The sequence below is a fragment of the Pristiophorus japonicus genome, chromosome 5 (assembly GCF_044704955.1).
Source record: "Pristiophorus japonicus isolate sPriJap1 chromosome 5, sPriJap1.hap1, whole genome shotgun sequence".
In the NCBI taxonomy this organism is placed as follows: Eukaryota; Metazoa; Chordata; class Chondrichthyes; family Pristiophoridae; genus Pristiophorus; species Pristiophorus japonicus.
In genome coordinates, this window is record NC_091981.1 from 5,101,951 (window position 1) to 5,129,367 (window position 27,417).

A 27,417-nucleotide genomic window follows, 5' to 3' on the forward strand; every position below is an offset into this window, starting at 1 on the left:
TGAGATCGCCTCTCATTCTTCTAAACTCCAGAGTATCGGCCCAATCTACTCAATCTCTCCTCGTAGGACAACTCTCTCATCCCAGGAATCAATCTAGTGAAGCCTCGTTGCACCGCCTCCAAGGCAAATATATCCTTCCTTAGATAAGGAGACCGAAACTGTGCACAGTACTCCAGGTGAGGTCTCACCAAGGTCCTGTACAGTTGTGGCAAGACTTCCTTACTCTTGTACTCCAAACCCCTTCCATAAAAGCCAACATGCCATTTGCCTTCTGCAATGTATTTGCTTCATGGGTTCTTTGCTTAAGAATTCATAGCAACACATTGCTATTAAGAACTAGTTGGTTTATTAGCAAAAGGTTTAACAATCACACTACACATTACCGGTTCATCCACCAGGCTCACAACCACCTGCCCCATTGTGGATCCCCCGAAAGCAATTGGCTGGGGCTTTATTGAGTCTTGTGAACATCACGTGACTGGCTAAGCCACTCCCAACTCAACAGCTCTACAAACCTGTGAGCGTACTTACCCGTGCATACGTTGCTTGCTGTATAGTCTCGTATTACGCAGTCCCTCGTGTCGAGGATCACCTGCTTCCACACCAAAAGAGATGAGCTCACAGGTGTTTCAATGAGCTACATCTTGAAGGGTGGAAGATGCCTGTGTGTAAATTATTTTAACGTGTGGTGGCACCAGCCAGCACACGGGCTTGACAGAGCTAGGCCTTGGTCCAGTAGCAAGGGTTAACCAGGATGACTGGAGACCGGCTCTGCTGCACCGCTCCTGGGCTACGAACCCATCGATCCTCCACTCCTCGCCGCCTCCGCTCCCCCTGGGCTCAAACCAGCTCCCCGCTCCCTGCTCCCCGCTCCCCCTGGGCTCAAACCCCGCTCCCCGCACCCCGCTCCCCCTGGGCTCAAACCCCGCTCCCCACTCCCCGCTCCCCGCTCCCCCTGGGCTCAAACCCCGCTCCCCGCTCCCCCTGGGCTCAAACCACGCTCCCCCTGGGCTCAAACCCCGCTCCACACTCCCCCTGGGCTCAAACCCCACTCCCCCTGGGCTCAAACCCCGCTCCCCGCTCCCCGCTCCCCGCTCCCCCTGGGCTCAAACCCCGCTCCCCACTCTCCGCTCCCCGCTCCCCCTGGGCTCAAACCCCGCTCCCTGCTCCCGGCTCCCCGCTCCCCCTGGGCTCAAACCCCGCTCCCCGCTCCCTGCTCCCCCTGGGCTCAAACCCCGCTCCCCGCTCCCCCTGGGTTCAAACCCCGCTCCCCGCTCCCCCTGGGCTCAAACCCCGCTCCCCGCTCCCCACTCCCCACTCCCGGCTCCCCCTGGGCTCAAACCCCGCTCCCCACTCCCCGCTCCCCCTGGGCTCAAACCCTGCTCTCCCTGGGCTCAAACCCCACTCCCCGCTCCCCGCTCCCCCTGGGCTCAAACCCCGCTCCCCGCTCCCCCTGGGCTCAAACTCCGCTCCCCGCTCCCCCTGGGCTCAAACCCCGCTCCCCGCTCCCCCTGGGCTCAAACCCCGCTCCCCGCTCCCCCTGGGCTCAAACCCCGCTCCCCGCTCCCCCTGGGCTCAAATCCTGCTCCCCGCTCCCCCTGGGCTCAAACCCCGCTCCCCGCTCCCCGCTCCCCCTGGGCTCAAACCCCGCTCCCCGCTCCCCCTGGGCTCAAATCCCGCTCCCCGCTCCCCCTGGGCTCAAACCCCGCTCCCCGCTCCCCGTTCGCCCTGGGCTCAAATCCCGCTCCCCGCTCCCCCTGGGCTCAAATCCCGCTCCCCGCTCCCCCTGGGCTCAAACCCTGCTCCCCGCTCCCCACTCCTCCTGGGCTCCAACCCCGCTCCCCACTCCTCCTGGGCTCAAACCCCGCTCCCTGCTCCCCGCTCCCCCTGGGCTCAAACCCCGCTCCTCGCTCCCCGCTCCCCCTGGGCTCAAACCCCGCTCCCCACTCCCCGCTCCCCGCTCCCCCTGGGCTCAAACCCCGCTCCCCACTCCCCGCTCCCCGCTCCCCCTGGGCTCAAACCCCGCTCCCCGCTCCCTGCTCCCCGCTCCCCCTGGGCTCAAACCCCGCTCCCCGCTCGCCCTGGGCTCAAACCCCGCTCCCCGATCCCCGCTCCCCCTGGGCTCAAACCCCGCTCCCCCTGGGCTCAAACCCCGCTCCCCCTGGGCTCAAACCCCGCTCCCCCTGGGCTCAAACCCCACTCCCCACTCCCCGCTCCCCGCTCCCCCTGGGCTCAAACCCCACTCCCCGCTCCCCGCTCCCCACTCCCCGCTTCCCCTGGGCTCAAACCCAGCTCCCCCGGGCTCAAACCCCACTCCCCATGGGCTCAAACCCCGCTCCCCGCTCCCCCTAAGCTCAAACCCCGCTCCCCGCTCCCCCTGGGCTCAAACCCCGCTCCCCGCTCCCCGCTCCCCTTGGGCTCAAACCCAGCTCCCCGCTCCCCGCTCCCGCTGGGCTAAAATCCCGCTCCCCGCTCCCCCTGGGCTCAAACCCCGCTCCCCGCTCCCCCTGGGCTCAAACCCCGCTCCCCGCTCCCCCTGGGCTCAAACCCCGCTCCCCGCTCCCCCTGGGCTCAAATCCTGCTCCCCGCTCCCCCTGGGCTCAAACCCCGCTCCCCGCTCCCCCTGGGCTCAAACCCCGCTCCCCGCTCCCCCTGGGCTCAAACCCCGCTCCCCGCTCCCCACTCCCCGCTCCCCCTGGGCTCAAACCCTGCTCCCCGCTCCCTGCTCCCCCTGGGCTCCAACCCCGCTCCCCACTCCCCGCTCCCCCTGGGCTCAAACCCCGCTCCCCACTCCCCGCTCCCCGCTCTCCCTGGGCTCAAACCCCGCTCCCCACTCCCCGCTCCCCCTGGGCTCAAACCCCGCTCCCCACTCCCCACTCCCCGTTCCCCCTGGGCTCAAACCCTGCTCCCCGCTCCCCACTCCTCTTGGGCTCAAACCCCGCTCCCCACTCCCCGCTCCCCGCTCTCCCTGGGCTCAAACCCCGCTCCCCACTCCCCGCTCCCCGCTCCCCCTGGGCTCAAACCCCACTCACCGCTCCCTGCTCCCCGCTCCCCCTGGGCTCAAACCCCGCTCCCCGCTCGCCCTGGGCTCAAACCCCGCTCCCCGCTCCCCGCTCCCCCTGGGCTCAAACCCCGCTCCCCCTGGGCTCAAACCCCGCTCCCCCTGGGCTCAAACCCCACTCCCCATGGGCTCAAACCCCGCTCCCCGCTCCCCCTAAGCTCAAACCCCGCTCCCCGCTCCCCCTGGGCTCAAACCCCGCTCCCCGCTCCCCTTGGGCTCAAACCCAGCTCCCCGCTCCCCGCTCCCGCTGGGCTAAAACCCCGCTCCCCGCTCCCCCTGGGCTCAAACCCCGCTCCCCGCTCCCCCTGGGCTCAAACCCCGCTCCCCGCTACCCGTGGGCTCAAACCCCGCTCCCTGCTCCCCCTGGGCTCAAACCCCGCTCCCCGCTCCCCCTGGGCTCAAACCCCGCTCCCCACTCCCTGCTGGGCTCAAACCCCGCTCCCCACTCCCTGCTGGGCTCAAACCCCGCTCCCCACTCCCTGCTGGGCTCAAACCCCACTCCCTGCTGGACTCAAACACCACTCCCTGCTGGTCTCGATCCCCGGGCCTCGCTGCCCATCTTGCATCAGGGTCCCGACCCAGCCGCTGGCCTCGTTCTGCTCCAATGGCCTGCCTGGACTCCGATGAGGTCAGTCCAGTCGCCTTCCTCGATGCCGTCTCACTCCTGGGTCACCTTGCGCTGCTCCCTGCAGTGGCTGTTTATACCCTGCCTGCCGCCGATGGTGTGATCGTGTGAGCAGCCCCGGGACCCAGCGTGCTGTCCCCCGACCTGCCTGCTCGCGGTACCTGCACGCTGACTCTCCTGTTTCCTGTACGAGGACTCCCAAATCTCTCTGAACACCAACATCGCTCCATTTGGCAACATATGTGGCACTCGAGTTCTGCTGCCCTTGTTGTCTTTCAGCATTTTGAGAAGCTCTTTGGGGCCATCAAACCTGGGCATGTGGTGCTCTCAGGACGCTGGGCACCTCAACCCACGCTAGTACACACATCGCTGATGATCCACTTCTGCTTTCAGCTTGACGTCATTTTTCTGCGGCATCACATCATGCAAAACCCATTATGCTGCTTACTCCGAGAATAATGGAGACTCGGGAACTATTAAAAAGGGCTCAACTGCTGAATGAGATAGTTAGCTAACGGCATATACCATTCGAGCTGTTGTGTATCTGTAAAGCACGCACTCCCATGTCCCGCCACCCGGGAGCTCATCCCCTGAAGTCCCAAGGGATCCCAGCATCCCTTGAGAGCACTGTATATAAGCCGGCCCCTAAGGCCTGTTCCTCACTCTGGAGTGTCTTATTAAAGACTGAGGTCACTGTTACTTTAACCTCCCTGTGTGCAGCCTCATCTGTGTTAGGAACACAATAACTGGCGACGAGTATACGAATCCAACGCAAAGATGCAGCAAACTGTGGGCATCCTGGAGAAGTTCTCGGAGGGTGAGGACTGGGAAGCCTATGTCGAATGGCTAGACCAGTACTTTGTAGCCAATGAGCTGGACAGAGAAGGAAGCGCTGCAAAAAGGAGAGTGGTCCTCCTCACAGTCTGCGGGGCACCGACCTACAGCCTCATGAAGAGTCTTCTGGCTCCGGTGAAACCCACAGATAAGTCATATGAGGAGCTGTGTACACTGGTTCTGGAGCATCTTAACCCGAGGGAGAGCGTGCTGATGGCGAGGTATCGGTTCTACACGTGCCAGCGATCTGAAGGTCAGGAAGTGGTGAGCTACGTCGCCGAGCTAAGGCGACTTGCAGGACAATGTGAGTTTGATGGCTACCTGGAGCAAATGCTCAGAGACTTTTTTTTGTACTGGGCATTGGCCACGAGACCATCCTACGAAAACTTTTGACTGCAGAGACACCGACCCTCAGTAAGGCCGTTGCGATAGCACAGGTGTTTATGTCCACCAGTGATAACACCAAACAAATCTCTCAGCACACAAGTGCTAACAATGTTCATAAATTAACTGGAACTGTGTTTGCGAGCAGAAATGTACAGGGCAGAACCCACGAGTCTGCAACTGCCAGCAGGCCTCAGGTGACCCAGATGACTCAGAGTCCCCAACAAAGGATGAATGCAAGGCAATTCACACCTTGTTGGCGTTGTGGAGGCTTCCATTCAGCCTATTCATGCCGCTTCAAAGGGTATGTTTGCAAGAGCTGTGGAACAATGGGGCACCTCCAACAAGCTGCAAGCTCTGCAAAACCTGCTAACCACCACGTGGCAGAGGAAGATCGGTCCAAGGTGGATCAAAGCAATTTCGAGCCTCAGAGAGAGGAGGCAGATGCTGAAGTATACGGGGTGCACACATTTTCGATGAAATGTCCACCTATAATGCTAAACGTAAAATTGAATGGCTTACCCGTAACCATGGAACTGGACACTGGCGCTAGCCAATCCATCATGAGTAAAAAGATGTTTGAGAGACTGTGGTGTAATAAGGCATTCAGACCAGCCCTGAGCCCCATCCACACGAAACTGAGAACGTACACCAAAGAGCTCATCACTGTCCTGGGCAGCGCCATGGTCAAGGTCACCTACGAGGGCACGATGCACGAACTGCTACTCTGGATTGTCCCGGGCGATGGCCCCACACTGCTTGGAAGGAGCTGGCTGGGCAAAGTCCGCTGGAACTGGGATGACATCCGAGCGCTATCACATGGCGATGAGGCCTCATGTACCCAGGTTCTTCACAAATTTCCTTCCCTTTTTGAACCAGGCATTGGAAACTTTTCCGGGGCGAAGGTGCGGATCCGCTTAGTCCCAGAGGCATGACCCATTCACCACAAGGCGCGAGCGGTACCTCACATGATGAGGGAGTGAGTGGAAATCGAGCTGGACAGGCTGCAACGCGAGGGCATCATCTCCCCAGTGGAATTCAGCGAGTGGGCCAGCCCGATTGTTCCAGTACTCAAAAGTGATGGCACGGTCATGATTTGCGACGATTATAAAGTAACTATTAATCGTTTCTCGCTACAGGACCAATACCCGCTACCGAAGGCAGACGACCTATTTGCGACGCTGGCAGGAGGTAAGACGTTCACCAAGCTCGACCTGACTTCGGCCTACATGACACAGGAGCTGGAGCAGTCTTCGAAGGGCCTCACCTGCATCAACACGCACAAGGGACTGTTCATCTACAACAGATGCCGGTTTGGAATTCAGTCGACTGCAGCGATCTTCCAGAGAAACATGGAGAGCCTACTCAAATCGGTACCACACATGGTGGTCTTTCAGGACGACATATTGGTTACTGGTCGGGACACCGCCGAGCACTTACAAAACCTGGAGGAGGTCCTCCAGCGACTGGATCACGTAGGGCTGCGGCTGAAGAGGTCGAAATGCATCTTCATGGTATCAGAAGTGGAGTTCTTGGGGAGAAAGATCGCAGCGGACGGCATTCGGCCTACTGACGCCAAGACAGAGGCTATCAGGAATGCGCCCAGGCCACAGAACATCACGGAGCTGCGGTCGTTCCTGGGACTCCTCAACTATTTTGGTAACTTCCTACCGGGGTTAAGCACCCTCTTAGAGCCTGTACATGTCTTATTGCGCAAAGTTGAGAATTGGGCCGGGGGAAAAAAACCAATAATTGCTTTTGAGAAAGCCAGAAACATTTTATGCTCCAACAAGCTGCTTGTATTGTATAACCCATGTAAAAGACTTGTGCTAGCATGTGATGTGTCGTCGTACGGAGTCGGGTGTGTATTACAACAAGCCAACGTTGCGGGGAAGTTGAAACCTGTCGCCTATGCTTCCAGGAGCTTGTCTAAGGCCAAGAGAGCCTACAGCATGATTGAGAAAGAGGCATTAGCATGTGTGTTCGGGGTAAAGAAAATGCATCAGTACCTGTTTGGCCTCAAATTTGAGCTGGAAACCAATCACAAGTCCCTCACATCCCTGTTCGCTGAAAACAAGGGGATAAATACTAATGCCTCAGCCCGCATACAAAGGTGGACACTCACGCTATCAGCATATAACCATACCATCCGCCACAGGCCAGGCACCGAGAACTGTACGGATGCTCTCAGTTGGCTACCATTGCCCACCACGGGGGTGGAAATGGCGCAGCCTACAAACTTGTTGATGGTGGCGCAGTCCATAGACTTGTTGATGGTCATGGAAGCGTTTGAAAATGTTAAATCACCTGTTATGGCCCGCCAGATTAGGACTTGGACCAGCCAAGGTCCTCTGCTGTCCCGAGTAAAAAACTGTGTACTGCATGGGAGCTGGGCCAGCATCCCCGTTGAAATGCAAGAGCCATTCAAGCCATTCCAGCGGCGAAAGGACGAGCTGTCCATTCAGGCAGACTGCCTGTTGTGGGGTAACCGCATAGTGCTACCAAAAAAGGGCAGGGAGACGTTCATCTCGGATCTCCACAGCACACCCCCGGGTATAGTAATGATGAAAGCGATAGCCAGATCCCACGTGTGGTGGCCCGGTATCGACTCTGACTTAGAGTCCTGTGTACGGCAATGCAGCGTGTGTGCTCAGTTGAGCAATGCGCCCAGAGAGGCACCACTAAGTTTGTGGTCCTAGCCCTCCAGACCATGGTTGAGAATCCATGTCGACTATGCGGGCCCGTTTCTCGGTAAAATGTTCCTGGTGGTGGTGGATGCTTTTTCAAAATGGATTGAATGTGAAATAATGTCGGGAAGCACCGCCACCGCCACCATTGAAAGCCTGAGGGCCATGTTTGCCACCCACGGCCTGCCTGACATACTGGTCAGTGACAACGGGCCATGTTTCACCAGTGCCGAATTTAAAGATTTCATGACCTGCAATGGGATCAAACATGTCACCTCGGCCCCGTTTAAACCAGCCTCCAATGGGCAGGCAGAGCGGGCAGTACAAACCATCAAACAGAGCCTTAAACGAGTCACAGAAGGCTCACTCCAAACCCGCCTGTCCCGAGTACTGCTCAGCTACCGCACGAGACCCCACTCGCTCACAGGGGTGCCCCCGGCTGAGCTACTCATGAAAAGGACACTTAAAACCAGACTCTCGTTGGTTCACCCCAACCTGCATGATCAGGTAGAGAGCAGGCGGCAGCAACAAAATGTAAACGATGGTCATGCCACTGTGTCTCGAGAAATTGATCTGAAGTGCAGCATTCCAGAGCTGTGAAATAAAGGTGCAGGTCCAGAGTGACCTTGACTTCACTACATGCCTCGTGTGAGTCTGTACTGAGGGGACAGGACTTTACAGTGGCGACGAGTTACGGGATTACAGAATCCACAGAATGGCGAACAACGGATCAGATGAAAAGTACAATGCGGGAGACAATTGGGAGGACTTTATAGAAAGGCTCCAGCAAAGCTTTGTAACCAAAGACGGGTTAGGCGACGATAAGGCAGACAAGAGAAGAGCCCATCTCTTGACCAGCTGTGGCTTAAAAACATACGCTTTAATGAAGGATCTGTTGGCACCCGAGAAACCAGCAAGCAAGTCGTTTGAAGAATTGAGCACACTGGTAAGAGACCACCTGAAGCCAGTGAGCAGCCTACACATGGCCAGACACAGGTTCTACAACTACAGACGCTGTGTGGGCCAGAGCATACCCGACTTCGTGGCGGAACTTCGGAGGTTGGCTAGTTTATGTGAGTTCTCCGATGAACTGAGGAGAGAAATGCTGAGAGACTTTTTCATTGAAGGAATAGGCCACGCAGGCATATTCCAAAAGCTCATAGAGACCAAGAACCTGACCTTAGAGGCAGCAGCACCGGTTGCACAGACATTCTTGGCAGGGGAAGAAGAAACGAGGTTGATTTACACTGCAGGTACGACAACTAATGAAATATCGGAACAAGGAGTTCACAGCATGAAACAAGCTGCTACCCCTACACACAGACAAAACCGGGAGAACAGGCTCTCGACAGCAGGCAGTGGCGCCAGAAGCCATCAAGGGCCACAGGAACGGCTGTTCACACCTCATCAACCCACAATGCGAGCAATCAACTACAAACTGAGAGAAGCTCAAGAGAGATCAGCTAGACGCAACTCATTCTTTGGGAACACTTTGAACAATGGAACAGGTCTGTGCTGGAGGTGTGGGGGTGGGCACTCGTCAAGGGGATGTCGATTCCAGCAGGCTGTTTGCAGAAATTGTGAATATGCAGGGCATTTGGCCCGCATGTGCAAAAAAACGGCAGCTCGGCTGGTATACGAATCGGATGGGTCAGAAAGCGGACCAGAAGACGGTGGGGACTGTACCCGGGACACCGATGTACAGCGGGTCAACACGATCAATGGCCGCTGCTCCTACAACAGGACTCCTCCTATAATGATGAGGGTCCTACTCAATGGGATATCTGTCAACATGGAGCTGGATACAGGAGCGAGTCAATCTCTCATGGGCGCTCAACAATTTGAACTGTGGCCGCATAAAAGAGACAGACCAAAATTCACAAGCGTCGACACCAAACTAAGGACCTATACCAAAGAAATCGTACCAGTCCTCAGCAGCGCCATGCTCTCTGTCACACACAAAGGGACAGTGAACCAACTTCCCCTGTGGATTGTCCCCGGAGACCCCCCAGCACTGCTGGGGAGAAGCTGGCTGGCAAAACTAAACTGGAAATGGGATGATGTCCATGCCATGTCATTAGAGGAACGGACCTCCTGTTCAACAGTTATAAAGCGATTTGAACATCTCTTTCAGCCAGGTGTGGGCACTTTCAAAGGGGCCAAAGTCAAAATCTACATCACACAGGATGCTAGACCGGTCCATCACAAAGCCAGAGCTGTACCCTATGTGATGAGGGAAAAGATTGAACATGAACTAGACAGGCTTCTGCGGGAAGGCATTATATCACCTGTGGAATTTAGTGACTGGGCAAGTCCCATCGTCCCAGTCATGAAGCCTGATGGATCCGTACGAATCTGTGGGGACTACAAATCTACCATAAACAGAGTCTCCCTACAGGACCAGTACCCGCTGCCCAGAGCGGAGAACTTATTTGCCACATTGGCTGGAGGTAAACTTTTCTCAAAATTAGACCTCACATCTGCGTATATGACGCAAGAATTGACCGAGGAATCCAAGCTACTCACCACCATCAACACACATCGAGGCCTTTTCATGTACAATCGATGCCCATTCGGCATCAGGTCGGCAGCTGCTATATTCCAGCGCAACATGGAGAGTCTGCTCAAGTCCATCCCGGGGACGGTTGTATTTCAAGACGACATACTTATCACGGGCAGGGACACCGACTCCCATCTCCGCAATTTGGAGGAAGTACCAAAGCGGTTGGATCGGGTAGGCCTACGAGTCAAGAAATCCAAGTGCCTGTTTCTTGCACCCGAAGTTGAATTTTTGGGCAGAAGGATTGCCGCTGATGGAATCCGCCCAACAGAGTCCAAAACAGAAGCAATTCGCCTGGCACCCAGGCCCCGGAATGTCTCAGAACTGCGCACCTTTCTCGGGCTACTCAATTACTTTGGGAACTTTATGCAGAACATAAGCACGCTGCTGGAGCCTCTCCACATGCTACTCAGGAAGGGGTGCGATTGGTTTTGGGGGGACGCCCAGGAACGCGCCTTCAATAAGGCACGCAACCTTCTGTTTTCCAACAGTGTTTTGACTTTCTTTGACCCAGGTAAAAAGCTAGTTCTCACATGCGATGCGTCAGCGTATGGGGTCGGGTGCGTTTTGCAACATGTCAATAGTGCGGGAAAATTACAAACCATAGCTTATGCCTCCAGGTCACTTTCGCGGGCGGAGCACGGGTACGGAATGGTAGAGAAGGAGGCGCTCGCGTGCGTGTACGGTGTCAAAAAGATGCACCAATACCTTTTCGGGGCCAAGTTCGCGTTAGAAACTGACCACAAGCCCCTCACGTCCCTCCTATCCGAGAGCAAGGCAATAAACGCCAACGCCTCGGCGCGAATTCAACGGTGGGCACTCATGCTGGCGTCCTACGACTATACCATAAGGCACAGACCAGGCACAGACAACTGTGCCGACGCGCTCAGCAGGCTACCCCTGGCGGCCACGGAAAGGTCTGACGAACAGGACTGTGAGATAGTCATGGCAATCAATGCCTTTGAGCCCACAGGTTCACCCATGACGGCTCGCCAAATCAGAGACTGGACGGCCAGCGACCCCACGTTATTCTTGGTAAAAAGATGTGTCCTAACCGGTGACTGGGCAGAGGCTCGCGATGCCTGCCCCGAGGAATTAAAACCCTTTCACAGGCGCATGCATGAGCTATCACTACAAGCAGACTGCCTGATGTGGGGCAGCCGAGTAGTCATGCCTCTGCGAGGCAGAGAGGCATTTGTCCGGGGATCGTTCTCATGAAGGCCATAGCCAGATCCCACGTCTGGTGGCCTGGTATTGACGCGGACCTGAAGCTCTGCATCCGGCGGTGCACCATTTGTGCCCAACTCAGCAATGCCCCCAGGGAGGCTCCCCTGAGCCCCTCACCCTGGCCTACCAAACCGTGGTCGCGGGTGCACGTAGACTATGCGGGCCCATTCATGGGCAAAATGTTCCTCGTCGTTGTAGATGCATTTTCAAAGTGGATTGAATGTACCATTTTAAACTCGAGCACAACCTCCAACACTGTGGAGAGCCTCGCAACCATGTTTGCAACACACGGAATCCCTGACATATTGGTCAGTGACAATGGTCCGTGCTTCACCAGCGCAGAATTCCAAGATTTTATAATTGACCACGGCATAAATCACGTCAAGACGGCACCGTTCAAGCCGGCCTCCAACGGCCAGGCAGAGAGAGCAGTGCAAATTATTAAACAAGGCATGCTTAAAATCCAAGGTCCCACGCTGCAGGGTCGCCTGTCGTGACTGCTGCTGGCATACAGATCTCGTCCGCACTCATTGACTGGGATCCCCCCGCGCAACTGTTGATGAAAAGGACTTTAAAAACAAGGCTCTCATTAATCCTCCCAGATATGCACGAAATCGTTGAGGCAAAGCGCCGTAAGCTGACTGAGTACCATGACAGAAATTCGAGGGGGAGATGGAATGAGATAGGGGACAAAGTGTTTGTACTAAACTATGGCAGGGGTCCCAAATGGCTTTCAGGGACAATAACGGGCAAGGAAGGAAACAGGCTACTGGTAGTACAAATGGACAATGGCAAAACCTGCCGGAGGCATGTAGACCAAGTCAAAAGCAGATTTACCAACAACACTGCGGAACCAGAGGCAGACTACAATGTGGAACTCGCACCACACCTGGTGGACAGACAGAGGGAACAACCTGAGGAAAGGGAAATCCCAACAGACAGCCCAGGCAAGTCAACAACAATCACACCAATCGAAACAGACAGCCCAGGCGAGATACCAGCAACCACACCCAAAGAAAAACAGACACCAAGGCAAACAACTGAACCACAACTCAAACGCTCCACGCGAGAGCGTAGACCACCTGAGAGACTGAACCTATAATGGCAATAAGACCTTGGGGGAGGGTGATGTCATGTATCTCACATTATTATATATAACTGTATCCTAACATGCTATACATGACTGTAATAAGATATGACCTGTAACCACCAGCATACCTTACCACCGGGGGTGCATTTGCAAGAGACAGATATTTCAGGACAGGTCTCAGGCAAGTGCAGCATTCCAGAGCTGTGAAATAAAGGTGCAGGTCCAGAGTGACCTTGACTTCTCTACATGCCTCGTGTGAGTCTGTACTGAGGGGACAGGACTTTACAATCACCATCGGCAGTCCCTCGGAATCGAGGAAGACTTGCTTCCAGTCCAAGGGCTCAATTTTCCCCAAAGCATTTTTTTGGCGTACTTGAAGAGTTACGCCCGATTTTTTGTGGCCCAAGTATGCCAAGAAAAAAGTGTTGTAAGTTTCCCCTTCAGATCTCTTCATTTTGGCATGGCCTAACCCGAGGAGGGTGGAGCCTTGATCTGCGCCAAAAAGATCGGGCTGGCATGGTAACCAGGCACACAAGCGTACAGCCACCTCGCAACACATTAAAAGAATTAAATAGAAACTTCCCTCCAACCCTGCCGGAAGGGCTTGTCGGTCCAGTCCCATTCTCGGTCCCCACCGATTTGATTCTCCTGCCGGTGCGCTCCCCCGCCCCTAGCCCCGGCCGACGATGTCTCCGCAAGATCCTACAAATCCCCTGGGAGGACAGACGCACCAACATTAGCGTCCTCGACCAGGCCAACATCCCCAGCATCGAAGCACTGACCACACTCGATCAGCTCCGCTGGGCGGGCCACATTGTCCGCATGCCCCGACACGAGACTCCCAAAGAAGGCGCTCTCCTCGGAACTTCTACACGGCAAACGAGCCAAAGGTGGGCAGAGGAAACGTTTCAAGGACACCCTCAAAGCCTCCCTGATAAAGTGCAACATCCCCACCGACACCTGGGAGTCCCTGGCCAAAGACCGCCCTAAGTGGAGGAAGAGCATCCGGGAGGGCGCTGAGCACCTCGAGTCTCGTCGCCGAGAGCATGCAGAAACCAAGCGCAGGCAGCGGAAGGAGCGTGCGGCAAACCAGTCCCACCCTCCCTTTCCCTCAACCACTGTCTGTCCCACCTGTGACAGGGACTGTAATTCTCGTATTGGACTGTTCAGTCACCTGAGAACTCACTTTTAGAGTGGAAGCAAGTCTTCCTCGATTCCGAGGGACTGCCTCTGATGATGCTAAAGGGAACTATTTTTGTCTTAATTGATGAATAGTCACAATAGATATTTATCGTATTTACAGCTCTCTGATCGTTCAAATATAACCAGATATGTGAATTAGTGACATGACTTGAATAAAACTGACAAATTCAGAATTTTAAATACGGCACAATACATAATTCACTTGTCTCACACTTGAATTATGTTGCACTCAGAATGAGATTCTGTAACTAAATGTCGGCTGAGGTATGTTTGAGTATTTGAAGCCGATTATTAATCGAGCACCGTTAAACAGAGCGGAGATAAAGGATTGCAACACCAAAAAGCCGCTTTCTTTTCCTTGCAGTTCTTCTGTGTGTCTTGGCGTTAAGTAATTTTGTTAATGATTAGTGAAAGATTGTAAGCTGCACTGAGGTGTCGCTGCTGTGACTACTCTTCGCAAAGTACGTCATTGGCTGGAAAGCGCTTTGGGACGCCCGGTGGTCGTGAAAGGCGCTATATCAATGCAAGTCTTTCTGCTAACCTTTTTCCTTGTTGGTGTAAGAGTGTTCAGGCCAGAGGTTGTTGGAGAGAGACCCAGAAATTACTCAAAGGGCTTTACAGCCAATGAAGTACTTTTGGAGTGCAGTCACTGTTGTAATGTGGGAAACGCAGCAGCCAATTTGCGCACAGCAAGCTCCCACACACAGCAATGTGACAGTGACCCAGATAATCTGTTTTTAAGTCGGACACACACCGTCACTGATTAGACACCTCGCGATCGCACTGCACTTCGATGAACCGTGACTGCCTTTCTCTCAAGTAATTCCAGCTTTTCTGATCGTTCTTGGAAGCTCAGCCCCTTTTTACGCTTATATGTGTCTTGGTGCTCTGTTTAATATAAATACATTATCTATACAATATATACATCTTCGGGTGCTCGAGACACAGGCTGTATCAGCTGTTCAATGAGTTCCAGGATCCCAATATTTGAACACAACTAAAAGATGACTCGGTGGAACGACTGGTGTTCGCTGATTATGTCAGTAAGATGCAAACTACATTTTTTGTTTCAGGACTTTTTCAGCAAATCAGACCCGTTTCTGGAAATCTTCAGGATGAACAACGATGGGACCCAGCAGCTTGTACACAGAACCGAGGTAATTTCTGACGCGATGGTTCGGGGAGCGGGCACGCGATACGGCCACATTCGGGGGCGATAACGCTGCAAGGCGGGACTGCCTGCGCCCAGGAGCTAAATTGGTGATACTGCCCCGCCTCCCCTTTGACCCGCCCCACCGCCGAGAGGAAGTGATGCGCAATGTCGCGCACTCCGCTTCCCCTCGGGGTGGGCGGGACAGAGGGCGTTCGCCGCGGGAATTTCCCAGCGCTATGCGGAGAGGCGGTTCGCACCGACGGGAACTACAGGCCCCCCCCACTCCCCCCCACTCCATCCATTAAAGGGGAGGTCACGCTGCCGACTTCTGCATCGGGGAGAAGAGGGGTCACCGCCACGTAGCCGGGGGGGGGGCGCGCAGGGTTGCCGCGGCAGCGATATCGCGGCAAGGAGCCCCGTGAGTCCGACAAGGCGAGGGCGCGACCCGTAAGCAGAACGTTTTTCAAAACGTCGCTGCCATATCACATCATCATCATAGGCAGTCCCTCGGGATCGAGGAAGACTTGCTTCCACTCTAAAAGTGAGTTCTCAGGTGGCTGAACAGTCCAATACGGGAATTACAGTCTCTGTCACAGGTGGGACAGACAGTGGTTGAGGGAAAGGGAGGGTGGGACTGGTTTGCCGCACGCTCCTTCCGCTGCCTGCGCTTGGTTTCTGCATGCTCTCGGCGACGAGACTCGAGGTGCTCAGCGCCCTCCCGGATGCACTTCCTCCACTTAGGGCGGTCTTTGGCCAGGGACTCCCAGGTGTCGGTGGGGATGTTGCACTTTATCAGGGAGGCTTTGAGGGTGTCCCTGTAACGTTTCCTCTGCCCACCTGGGGCTCGCTTGCCGTGTAGGAGTTCCGAGTAGAGCGCTTGCTTTGGGAGTCTCGAGTCGGCCATGTGGACAATGTGGCCTGCTCAGCGGAGCTGGTCGAGTGTGGCCAGTGCTTCAATGCTGGGGATGTTGGCCTGGTCGAGGATGCTAACGTTGTGTAGGATCTTGGGGAGACAGCGCTGCCCCCCTTTAATTCCCGCCCCGCGAGCGGAATGAAGTTGCAGAACTGTAACCCGTGAGGCTGGCGTGGGGCGTTGCCTCACGGGGGGGCTGGGGGGGGGGCTATTGAACCGTCGCTCTCCGGGGGCCACACAAACGGGCCGCTGTGCGCAGCGATGATGGTGTTATCGCCGACGGGGCAGCCCCCGGTCAACGTCTCCGCTAATTCCCTGTCGCGGGGAGTTGGGAAAGGCCCCGGGTGAGAAGCCATCTTGCGACCCCCCCCCTGGGGGCTGTCAGGGAAGGAGAAAGGAGCAGCGGCCCGTCTCCCCATCGATCTTGTCATGCCCTTGAAGTCGCCGTGCGAGACCTGCACAAGTGAGGGCCACAGTCTTCCGTCCTCAGTACCGAACTCGCGTGCGTCTGCTCACAGTTCATTTCCATCGTGTCCGCGCCGGCCGACCAAGAGCTACCCGGCCTAATCCCACTTTCCAGCTCTCGGTCCGTAGCCCTGTAGGTTACAGCACTTCAGGTGCACTTCCAGGTACTTTTTAAATGTGGTGAGGGTTTCTGCCTCTACCACCCTTTCAGGCAGTGAGTTCCAGACCCCCACCACCCTCTGGGTGAAGACATTTCCCCTCAAATCCCCTCTAAACCTCCCCCCAATTACTTTAAATCTATGCCCCCTGGTTGTTGACCCCTCTGCTAAGGGAAATAGGTCCTTTCTATCCACTCTATCCAGGCCCCTCATAATTTTATGCACCTCAATAAAGTCTCCCCTCAGCCTGCTCTGTTCCAAACTAAGGCCGCCTATTTCCACCTCCGTAACATCGCCCGCCTCTGCCCTTGCCTCGGCTCATCCGCTGCTGAAACCCTCATCCATGCCTTTGTTACCTCTAGACTTTACTATTCCAACGCACTCCTGGCTGGCCTCCCACATTCTACCCTACGTAAACTTGAGGTGATCCAAAACTCGGCTGCCCCGTGTCCTAATATATCCAGTTCCCTTTTGAAAGCCGGGGTTGAGTCTGCCTCCACCACCCTCTCAGGCAGCACATCCCAGATCCTAACCACTCGCTGTATAAAAACGTTTATCCTCATGTCGCCTTTGGTTCTTCTGCCAATCGCCTTAAATCTGTGTCCTCTGGTTCCCGACCCCTCAGCATATGATATGCAAAGTCAAGGTCACCGTTACTGATATTAGCTTTTTAATCCAGATTTATTTAAATCACTGAATTTAAATGTAACCTAGTTGCCGTGGTGGGATTTGAACGTGTGTCTGTGGGTCATTAGTAAAGATCTTTGGATTCCTGGCCCCGTAACATCACCGCTGTGTAACTGTACATCCTCGATCGCAACTGATCCTGACTGCTAACCCAGTGACAAACTGGAGCCAGAATGAATTACTGAAACACCAGGAAAGGTTCCACAGATCTGAGCATTGTATGCGGCCATAGATTCATAGAACCATAGAAATTTACAGCACGGAAGGAGGCCATTCGGCCCATCGTGTCTGTGCCGGCCGACCAAGAGCTACCCGGCCTAATCCCACTTTCCCGCTCTCCGTCCGTAGCCCTACAGGTTACGACACTTCAGGTGCACATCCAAGTAGTTTTTAAATGTGGTGAGGGTTTCTGCCTCTACCACCCTTTCAGGCAGTGAGTTCCAGACCCCCACCACCCTCTGGGTGAAAAACCTTCTCCTCATCTCCCCTCTTAACCTCCCCCCAATTACTTTAAATCTATGCCCCCTGGTTATTGACCCCTCTGCTAAGGGAAATAGGTCCTTCCTATCCACTCTATCCAGGCCCCTCATAATTTTATATACCTCAATAAGGTCTACCCTCAGCCTCCTCTGTTCTAAAGAAAACAACCCCAGCCTATCCAATCTTTCCTCATCGCTAAAATTCTCCAGTCCAGGCAACATCCTCGTAAATCTCCTCTGCACCCTCTCCTGTAATGTGACCAGAACTGCACGCAGTACTCCAGCTGTGGCCTAACCAGTGTTTTATACAGTTCAAGCATAACCTCCTTGCTCTTGTATTCTCTGCCTCGGCTAATAAAGGCAAGCATTCCGTATGCCGCCTTAATCAGCTTATCGACCTGGCCTGCTACCTTCAGGGATCTGTAGACCAAATGATATCTGATTTATTTCCCTCTGCTTTCACAGGTCATCATGAACAATTTAAATCCGATGTGGAAAACATTCAAAGTCTCTGTAAATTCCCTCTGCAGTGGAGATCACGATCGCAAACTAAAGGTAAGCCGAGCAAAATGCAAACCTCCCACCATTTCAGTGTGATGGTCAAAGCAGGGGTCGAGAGGACCAAGCTGAGTGTTTGATAAACCGTTCACTTCAACCCACGGCACAGTGTGTCGTGTTAGCATTGAATCATTTGTGCAGAGAGGGTGATCTTACTGAAACAAATAAGATTCTGAGGGGGGGCGTGACAAGGTGGATGCAGAGAGGATGTTTTCCCCTCGTGGGCGAATCTAGAACTAGGGGGCATCGTTTCAGAATAGGGGGCCGCCCATTTAAAGCTGAGATGAGGAGGAATTTCTTCTCTCGGAGGGTCGTGAATCTTTGGAATTCTCTGCCCCAGGGAGCTGTGTTGCCTGGGACATTGAATAAATTTAAGGTGGAGATTGACAGATTTTTGAGCGATAAGGGAGTCACGGGTTATGGGGAGCGGGCGGGGAAGTGGAGCTGAGTCCATGATCGGATCAGCCGTGATCTTATTGAATGGCGGAGCAGGCTCGAGGGGCCGAATGGCCGACTCCTGCTCCTACTTCTTGTGTTCTTATGACCCTTGCGAAGTCCGGTGGACGTGGCATTCTCCGGCAGCGCGGCCACTGCGTCGATCCCGAGGCGCTGGAAGGAGGCCAGCGAAGCACTCACCGCCTGCCCGCCGGGTTTCGTCCAATCACAGCCTCGCACACACCCCTGTGGGCGGGGACAGGGAACGGCAGCCCAGATAAAATATCGATTGGCCAATCCTAGTGAGTAGCCAGCTCTGGAGCACCAGGGGGACGGAGAGAAACACGCAGCAGCGATCTGTTAACTTCGCAAAGTCTCTCTGTCGGGTGTCAGGATAGTCCACTGGCAAAAGTTTCAGCTAGGGCATCCAAAAATCCGATCCTTGTCTCCAATGCCATATATCCTTACAACATCACACTCGACAACAGATGGCTCCAATACAGAAACCTGTCATCATGTGACCTTGCCACATGATCCTTTATTATTTACATCAGCAGTTACATTACCACAGCAGTCCACTAGGTGGAGCATTAGTCCACTAGGGGGGCACTCTCTTACGTTCATGCCAAGCTTTAAGAGTGCAGGAGGAATTGAATACAGAAGGAGCTCCAGTATAAGTTGGCCCGTGCTTATTCAATACTCTAAAAGCTACTTAGATGCCGTTATCTCAGGATTAAAAACATGGGGGGGGGGGGCAAAGAATTGGGTAGTGGTTACCACCCCCGAAAATAAAGTGCTCTACTGCCTTGTGTCAGCCGTGGCTCAGTGGGCAGCACCCTCCCCTCTGAGTCATGAAGGTTGTGGGTTCAAGTCCCACTCCAGGGACTCGAGCACAAAAATCTAGGCTAACACTCCCAGTGCAGTACTGAGGGAGTGCTGCACTGTCGGAGGGGCAGTACTGAGGGAGTGCCGCACTGTCGGAGGGGTAGTACTGAGGGAGTGCTGCACTGTCGGAGGGGCAGTACTGAGGGAGTGCTGCACTGTCGGAGGGGCAGTACTGAGGGAGTGCCGCACTGTTGGAGGGGCAGTACTGAGGGAGCGCTGCACTGTCGGAGGGGCAGTACTGAGGGAGTGCCGCACTGTCGGAGGGGCAATACTGAGGGAGTGCCGCACTGTCGGAGGGGTAGTACTGAGGCAGTGCTGCACTGTCGGAGGGGCAGTACTGAGGGAGTGCCGCGCTGTCGGAGGGGCAGTACTGAGGGAGTGCCGCACTGTCGGAGGGGCAGTACTGAGGGAGCGCCGCGCTGTCGGAGGGGCAGTACTGAGGGAGCGCTGCGCTGTCGGAGGGGCAGTACTGAGGGAGCGCTGCGCTGTCGGAGGGGCAGCACTGAGGGAGTGCCGCACTGTCGGAGGGGCGAGACTGAGGGTGTGCCGCACTGTCGGAGGGGCGGGACTGAGGGAGTGCCGCACTGTTGGAGGGGCGGGACTGAGGGAGCGCTGCACTGTCGGAGGGGCAGTACTGAGGGAGCGCTGCACTGTTGGAGGTGCCGTCTTTTGGATGAGACGTTAAACCGAGGCCCCATCTGCTCTCTCAGGTGGATGTAAAAGATCCCATGACACTATTTCGAAGAAGAGCAGGGGAGTTCTCCCCGGTGTCGTGGGGACAATATTTATCCCTCAACCAACATCACTAAAACAGATAATCTGGTCATTATCACATTGCTGTGTGTGGGAGCTTGCTGTGCGCAAATTGGCTGCCGCATTTCCCACATTACAACAGTGACTACACTTTCATTGGCTGTCAAGCAATTTGAAATGTCCAGTGGTTGTGAAAGGCGCTATATAAATGCAAGTCTGTCTGTCTTTTTTTCAGAGGTGCTAACGGGGCGGACGGACCGGGGGGCGGGGCAGACAGGTCGGGGGCGGGGCCACGTAACGCTTCCGTGAAGGAGGGGGCTCTTGTCTCTGATTGAAGGGAAGGGCTCACCCTGCAGACACTGCAGCAACAATCGAGTCGTACCTGGAGCCCCGGGGAGCAGGGTGCCGCGCTGAGCGAGCGCGTACGGACCCCGCGTTCAACGCAGGACGAAACCGCAGGCATTTCTGTTAAAGCAGTGCCCCCTCCCCTTTAAAGTTCACCACGCGAGCGGCCAGCCCCCCGTTGCGCGCCCCGTGTCATCACCCGGCGCGGTTTCCGGGGGGGGGGGGGGGTGGCGTGACCAATTTAGGGTCCAGGGCACTAACGGGGCATTGCGCACGGCGATGATCATCGTTATCGCCGGCGCAGCAAAGCGCTCCCGGTTACCGTTACCAAACTCCTGCCGAATTTAGCACGAGTCGTTAGCGGCGCCGCGTCCAGCGAAAAGTCATTCGCGCTCTCTAAAGGACGGCGCAAATGACCCGCATTTCTCGGCCGTTGAGTTTTATTTTTCTAGAATGGAACAACTGGAAGTTTATAGAATGAGCAGACGGGAAATGGAGAATGGTGATTCTCGTGTTCAGTTCCAAAGATAAAGTACAGTGGGGAGAAGAAGCTGGATTGCGGTAAATGAAAGGCGACAGTTATCACAGATTGTGCCGTTTCAGTTACTTATGGATTGACATAATTCAGGTAATTAATAAAAATGTTATACGTTGAACAGCCAGCCAGAAAACCCTTCACCTCTCTCGGGACTGCACCCAGCAGTTCGTTCATTGGTGGAGAAGGAAATGTCACCAGGGACACAGGTCTGTGACAGGTTCAACACTGCAGCAAATGCAGACTTGGATGAGGAATCAATAATTCTGTTGTGACCAGACTGCAGGTGGCTTCAGTAACAAACTGCATTCCAGCTCCAGATTAGAACAAATACCAATAAACATAAAAGTAAAGGTAGCTCGCCAAATGCACTTGTCATTATTTTTTTAAGCAGCGAGCTGTTGTGATCGGGAACACACTGCTTCAAAAGGCAGTGGAAACAGATTCAGTAGTAACCTTCAAAAGGAAATTGGATAAATACTTGAAATGGACGACATTCAGGTTTGGGCTGATAAGTGGCAAGTAACATTCGTGTCACACAAGTGCCAGGCAATGACCATCTCCAACAAGCGAGAGTCTAACCACCGCCCCTTGACATTCAACGGCATTACCATCAGCGAATCCCCCGCCATCAACATCCTGGGGGTCACCATTGACCAGAAACTTCACTGGACCAGACACATAAATACTGTGGCCACAAGAGCAGGTCAGAGGCTGGGTATTGTGCAGCGAGTGTCTCACCTCCTGACTCCCCAAAGCCTCCCCACCATCTACAAGGCACAAGTCAGGAGTGTGATGGAATACTCTCCACTTGCCTGGATGAGTTGCAGCTCCAACAACACTCAGGAAGCTCGACACCATCCAGGACAAAGCAGCCCGCTTGATCGGCACCCCATCCACCACCTTCAACATTCACTCCCTCCACCACCGGCACACCGTGGCTGCAGTGTGCCCCATCTACAAGATGCACTGCAGCAACTCGCCAAGGCTTCTTCAGCAGCACCTCCCAAACCCGCGACCTCTGCCGCCTAGAAGGACAAGGGCAGCAGGCGCATGGGAACACCACCACCTCCACGTTCCCCTCCCAGTCACACACCATCCCGACTTGGAAATATATCGGCCGTTCCTTCATCGTCGCTGGGTCACAATCCTGGAACTCCCTCCCTAACAGCACTGTGGGAGCACCTTCACCACACGGACTGCAGTGGTTCAAGAAGGCGGCTCACCACCACCTTCTCAAGGGGCAATTAGGGATGGGCAATAAATGCCGGCCTTGCCAACAATGCCCATGTTCCAGGAACAATTTTTTTTTAAAGCAGGGGAGTGGGACTAATTGGAGAGCTGTTTCTAAGAGCTGGCACGGGCACGATGCGTCAAATGGCCCCTTCCTGTGATGTTTCGTTCTCTGATTCTATGACTGGGATGGCCCTCCTGCATAAAGCTTGGTAGATAATGTGCTTTATAATGCTTCAAACAGCTGGCTTTATAACGCATGTCAAGTAGGACATGTTTCAATCAGGGAATTTATCTCTTGCAAGTAATCCCTGGCATAAGATTTCAGTTTCTTTGGGCTACGAGCTTTACCTTGAGTACGTGAGTCACTGAATATAAACCCCATACAACTAATCCTTGCCTTTAATCATTTCATTGTTGGGCTGTATAGAATGGAATTTGCCTATCATATGCTCAAGGGTCGATAACCAGAGGTCACAGATTTAAGGCAAATGGTATGTTGGCCTTCATTGCAAGAGGATTTGAGTACAAGAGCAAGGATGTCTTACTACAGTTATACAGGGCCTTGGTGACACCGCACCTGGAGTATTGTGTACAGTTTGGGTCTCCCTACTTCAGAAAGGATATACTGGCCATAGAGGGAGTGCAGCGAAGGTTCACCAGACTGATTCCTGGGATGGGGGGATTGTCGTATGAGGAGAGATTGGGCCGACTAGGCCTGTATTCACCAGAGTTGAGAAGAATGAGAGGGGATCTCATTGAAATGTATAAAATTCTGACGGGGTTGGACAGACTGGATGCGGGGAGGATGTTTCCCCAGGCTGCGAAGTCTAGTGAAGATTAGTGAAGACAAACATAGGTCCCTTGCAGTCGGATTCAGGTGAATTTATAATTGGGAACAAAGAAATGACAGACCAATTGAACAAATACTTTGGTTCTGTCTTCACGAAGGAAGACACAAGTAACCTTCCGGAAGTGCGAGGAGACCGAGTGTCTAGTGAGAAGGAGGAACTGAAGGAAATCCTTATTAGGTGGGAAATTGTGTTAGGGAAATTGATGGGATTGAAGGCCGATAAATCCCCGGGGCCTGATAGTCTGCATCCCAGAGTACTTAAGGAAGTGGCCCTAGAAATAGTGGATACATTGGTGATCATTTTCCAACAGTCTATCAACTCTGGATCAGTTCCTATGGACTGGAGGGTAGCTAATGTAACACCACTTTTTAAAAAGGGAGGGAGAGAGAAAACGGATAATTATAGACTGGTTAGCCTGACATCAGTAGTGGGGAAAATGTTGGAATCAATTATTAAAGATGAAATAGCACGCATTTGGAAAGCAGTGACAGGATCGGTCCAAGTCAGCATGGATTTATGAAAGGGAAATCATGCTTGACAAATCTTCTGGAATTTTTTGAGGATGTAACTAGTAGAGTGGACAAGGGAGAACCAGTAGATGTGGTGTATTTGGACTTTCAAAAGGCTTTTGACAAGGTCCCACACAAGAGATTGGTGTGCAAAATCAAAGCACATGGTATTGGGGGTAATATACTGACATGGATAGAGAACTGGTTGGCAGACAGGAAGCAGAGAGTCGGGATAAACGGGTCCTTTTCAGAATGGCAGACAGTGACTAGTGGAGTGCCGCAGGGCTCAGTGCTGGGACCCCAGCTCTTTACAATATACATCAATGATTTGGATGAAGGAATTGAGTGTAATATCTCCAAATTTGCAGATGACACTAAACTGGGTGGCGGTGTGAGCTATGAGGAGGATGCTAGGAGGCTGCAGGATGACTTGGACAGGTTAGGTGAGTGGGAAAATGCATGGCAGATGCAGTATAATGTGGATAAATGTGAGGTTATGCACTTTGAGGGCAAAAACGCGAAGACAGAATATTATCTGAATGGCAGCAGATTAGGAAAAGGGGAGGTGCAACGAGACCTGGGTGTCATGGTTCATCAGTCATTGAAAGTTGGCATGCAGGTACAGCAGGCGGTGAAGAAGACAAATGGTATGTTGGCCTTCATAGCTAGGGGATTTGAGTATAGGAGCAGGGAGGTCTTACTGCAGTTGTACAGGGCCTTGGTGAGGCCTCACCTGGAATATTGTGTTCAGTTTTGGTCTCCCAATCTAAGGAAGGACGTTCTTGCTATTGAGGGAGTGCAGCGAAGGTTCACCAGACTGAATCTCGGGATGGCAGGACAGACATATGAGGAGAGACTGGATCAACTGGGCCTTTATACATTGGAGTTTAGAAGGATGAGAGGGGATCTCATAGAAACATATAAGATTCTGACGGGACGGGACAGGTTCAATGTGGGTAGAATGTTCCTGATGTTGGGGAAGTCCAGAACCAGGGGACACAGTCTTAGGGTAAGGGGTAGGCCATTTAGGACTGAGATGAGGAGAAACTTCTTCACTCAGAGAGTTGTTAACCTGTGGAATTCCCTACCGCAGAGAGTTGTTGAGGCCAGTTCATTGGATATATTCAAGAGGGAGTTAGATATGGCCCTTACGGCTAAGGGGATCAAGGGTATGGAGAGAGAGCAGGAAAGGGGTACTGAGGGAATGATCAGCCATGATCTTATTGAATGGTGGTGCAGGCAAGAAGGGCCAAATGACCTACTCCTGCACCTTTTTTCTATGTTTCTATGTTTCTAGAACCAGGGGTCACAGTCTCAGGATATGGGGTAGGAAATTTAGGACCGAGATGAGGAGAAATGTTTTCACTCAGAGGGTGGTGAACCTGTGGAATTCTCTACCACAGAAGTCTGTGGAGGCCAAGTCACTGAATATATTTAAGAGGGAGACAGATAGATTTCTAGACACAAAAAGCATCAAGGGGTATGGGGAGAAAGCGGGAATATGGTGTTGAGATAAAGGATCAGCCATGATCATATTGAATGGTGGTGCAGGCTCGAGGGGCCGAATGGCCTACTACTGCTCCTATTTTCTATGTGATTAACAAAAGAACCCGAGGTGACAGGAGGAGAAACCTCTTTACGCAACGAGTGGTTATGATTTGGAATGTGCTGCTTGAGAGGGTGATGGAGGCAGCTTCAATAGTCGGCTTCAAAAGGGAGTTGGATAAATACTTGAAGGAGAATAAAATCTTCACCAATCTTCACTTCTAAACCGTCGAAACGAGGATGACTTGCTTCCAAGGCAAAAAACAGGATGAGTTCACAGGTGTTTCAATGAAGGACCTAATATTCCAGATCCCAAACTACATCCCGAAGGGTGGAAGATGCCTGTGGGTGGATTGTTTTAACGTGGGGTGACCGTTGCACACCAGCCACCACACAGGCTTGACAGAGCGAGGTCTTGGTCCAGTGCCAAGGGTTAACCAGGACGACTGGAGACCTGCTCTGCTGCACGGACCTAGTGCGCTCACATATCGCAGTGTGGGCTGGGCCCGTGCTGTCCCTGGGCCCAGAACTCTCGCCTCCCCTGGGCCCCGATCACGTCCCTCTACAATCTCTCGCCGCTCCTTCGCCCCGACCTCGCCGCTCCTGCTGTACCTGCCCACGCTCCAATCAGCGATCTGGACCTTGATGACGTCACTCTTCGCTGCCGTCGCCCTCCTGCACCAGCTCGTGCTGTACCTTGCCGCGGTTCACCGCCACACTGCCCATGGCCGCCGCTCACTGCTCCTTTTATGGCCCCGACCTGCCGCTGGTGTTCCTTCAAAGAGAAGGTAACTCTACAGGGAAGTCCTGATCAACAGAAAACCTCTCCATCAAATATTAGCAATGATAAATACTGACCCAGAGGACTTGTCCTTTTGGAGTACTGCGCCAGAGGTAATGATTATTGACTGGCAGAACACTTCTCTGTTATCTGCCGTGAAGTGATAGTTGACACTGCGTCTCGCTGTCGATGTCTTACTCAAATGTCACATTTACAAAAGGCTGCTGTGTGGGAATCTGCAGGCAATTACTTCAGGCAGCATAGATGTGGGCCTTCAGTATCTGGCTGGCTGCGTTTTCCATAAGTTGCCGTGGAATATTTTCGAGGAAAAGGCCTAGAGATTTAATGGCACCCTGCCTGTTTCTAAGTTTCCAATATGGGGGTGCAGGAAGTGTAGAGCAGTTCAGCACAGGAGAAGGCCATTCAGCCCTCATGAGGAGGAAGCACTGCCCGCCATCTTGGTACAGGAATAAAGATAGGCATCCAGAATTGTGATATAGAGCTCCCCCTAGTGGACTACTGCTCCACCCAGTGGCCTACTGTGGTAACGCAGCCATTGATGTTTACACGAATAAAGCATCAGGTGACAGGTCACCTGACAAGTTCCTGCGTTAACAACCATCTTGGAGTCTGTGTGTGTTTTGTGAGCTTGTAAAGAACATATCACAAGAACAAACTCCTGAAGCAGTCATTGGGTCCTAGATGGATTCCTGGGGTGAGAGAGTCGTCCTACGAGGAGAGATTGAGTAGATTGGGCCGATACTCTCTGGAGCTCTGGAGTTTAGAAGAATGAGAGGTGATCTCATTGAAACATACCAGATTCTGAGGCGGATTGACAGGGTAGATGCTGAGAGGATGTTTCCCCCGGGCTGGGGAGTCTAGAACCAGGGGTCACAGTCTCAGGATAAGGGGTCGGCCATTTAGGACTGAGATGAGGAGGAATTTCTTCACTCAGAGGGAGGTGAATCTTTGGAATTCTCTGCCCCAGAGGGCTGTGGATGCTGAGTCATTGAATATATTCAAGGCTGAGATCGATAGATTTTGGGACTCTCGGGGAATCGAGGGATATGGGGATCGGGCGGGAAAGTGGAGTTGAGGTCGAAGATCAGCCGTGATCTTATTGAATGGAGCAGGCTCGAGGGGCCGAATGGCCGACTCCTGCTCCTATTTCTGATGTTCTTATGTCCTTCGCAGAGGTTTGAGTCAAAATTGGGCCGACTGCATTCAGGAAAATCAGGTTTACACACGACATTAAAGGGACCTTCAATCTGCCACCGAAAAGGGATGTGTTTAAAAAAGAAATACATAATTTAAGAATAAGGGGCCACCCATTTAAAACTGAGATGAGGAGGAATTTCTTCTCTCTGAGGGTTGTAAATCTATGGAATTCTCTGCCTCAGAGAGCTGTGGAGGCTGGGTCATTGAATAAATTTAAGGCAGAAATAGACAGATTTTTGA

General features: G+C 53.5%; 1 protein-coding gene across 1 annotated transcript in view; it reads left to right on the top strand.

Moving 5' to 3' along the window:
- Positions 1-27,417, top strand: part of LOC139263732 (copine-4-like) — a 378,262-nt gene that overhangs the window by 257,575 nt on the left and 93,270 nt on the right. The window contains exons 5-6 of the mRNA XM_070879764.1: positions 14,745-14,828; positions 17,992-18,081. Of these exons, the coding sequence (XP_070735865.1) occupies positions 14,745-14,828; positions 17,992-18,081 (174 nt within the window). The remainder of the gene's footprint in view (positions 1-14,744; positions 14,829-17,991; positions 18,082-27,417) is intronic.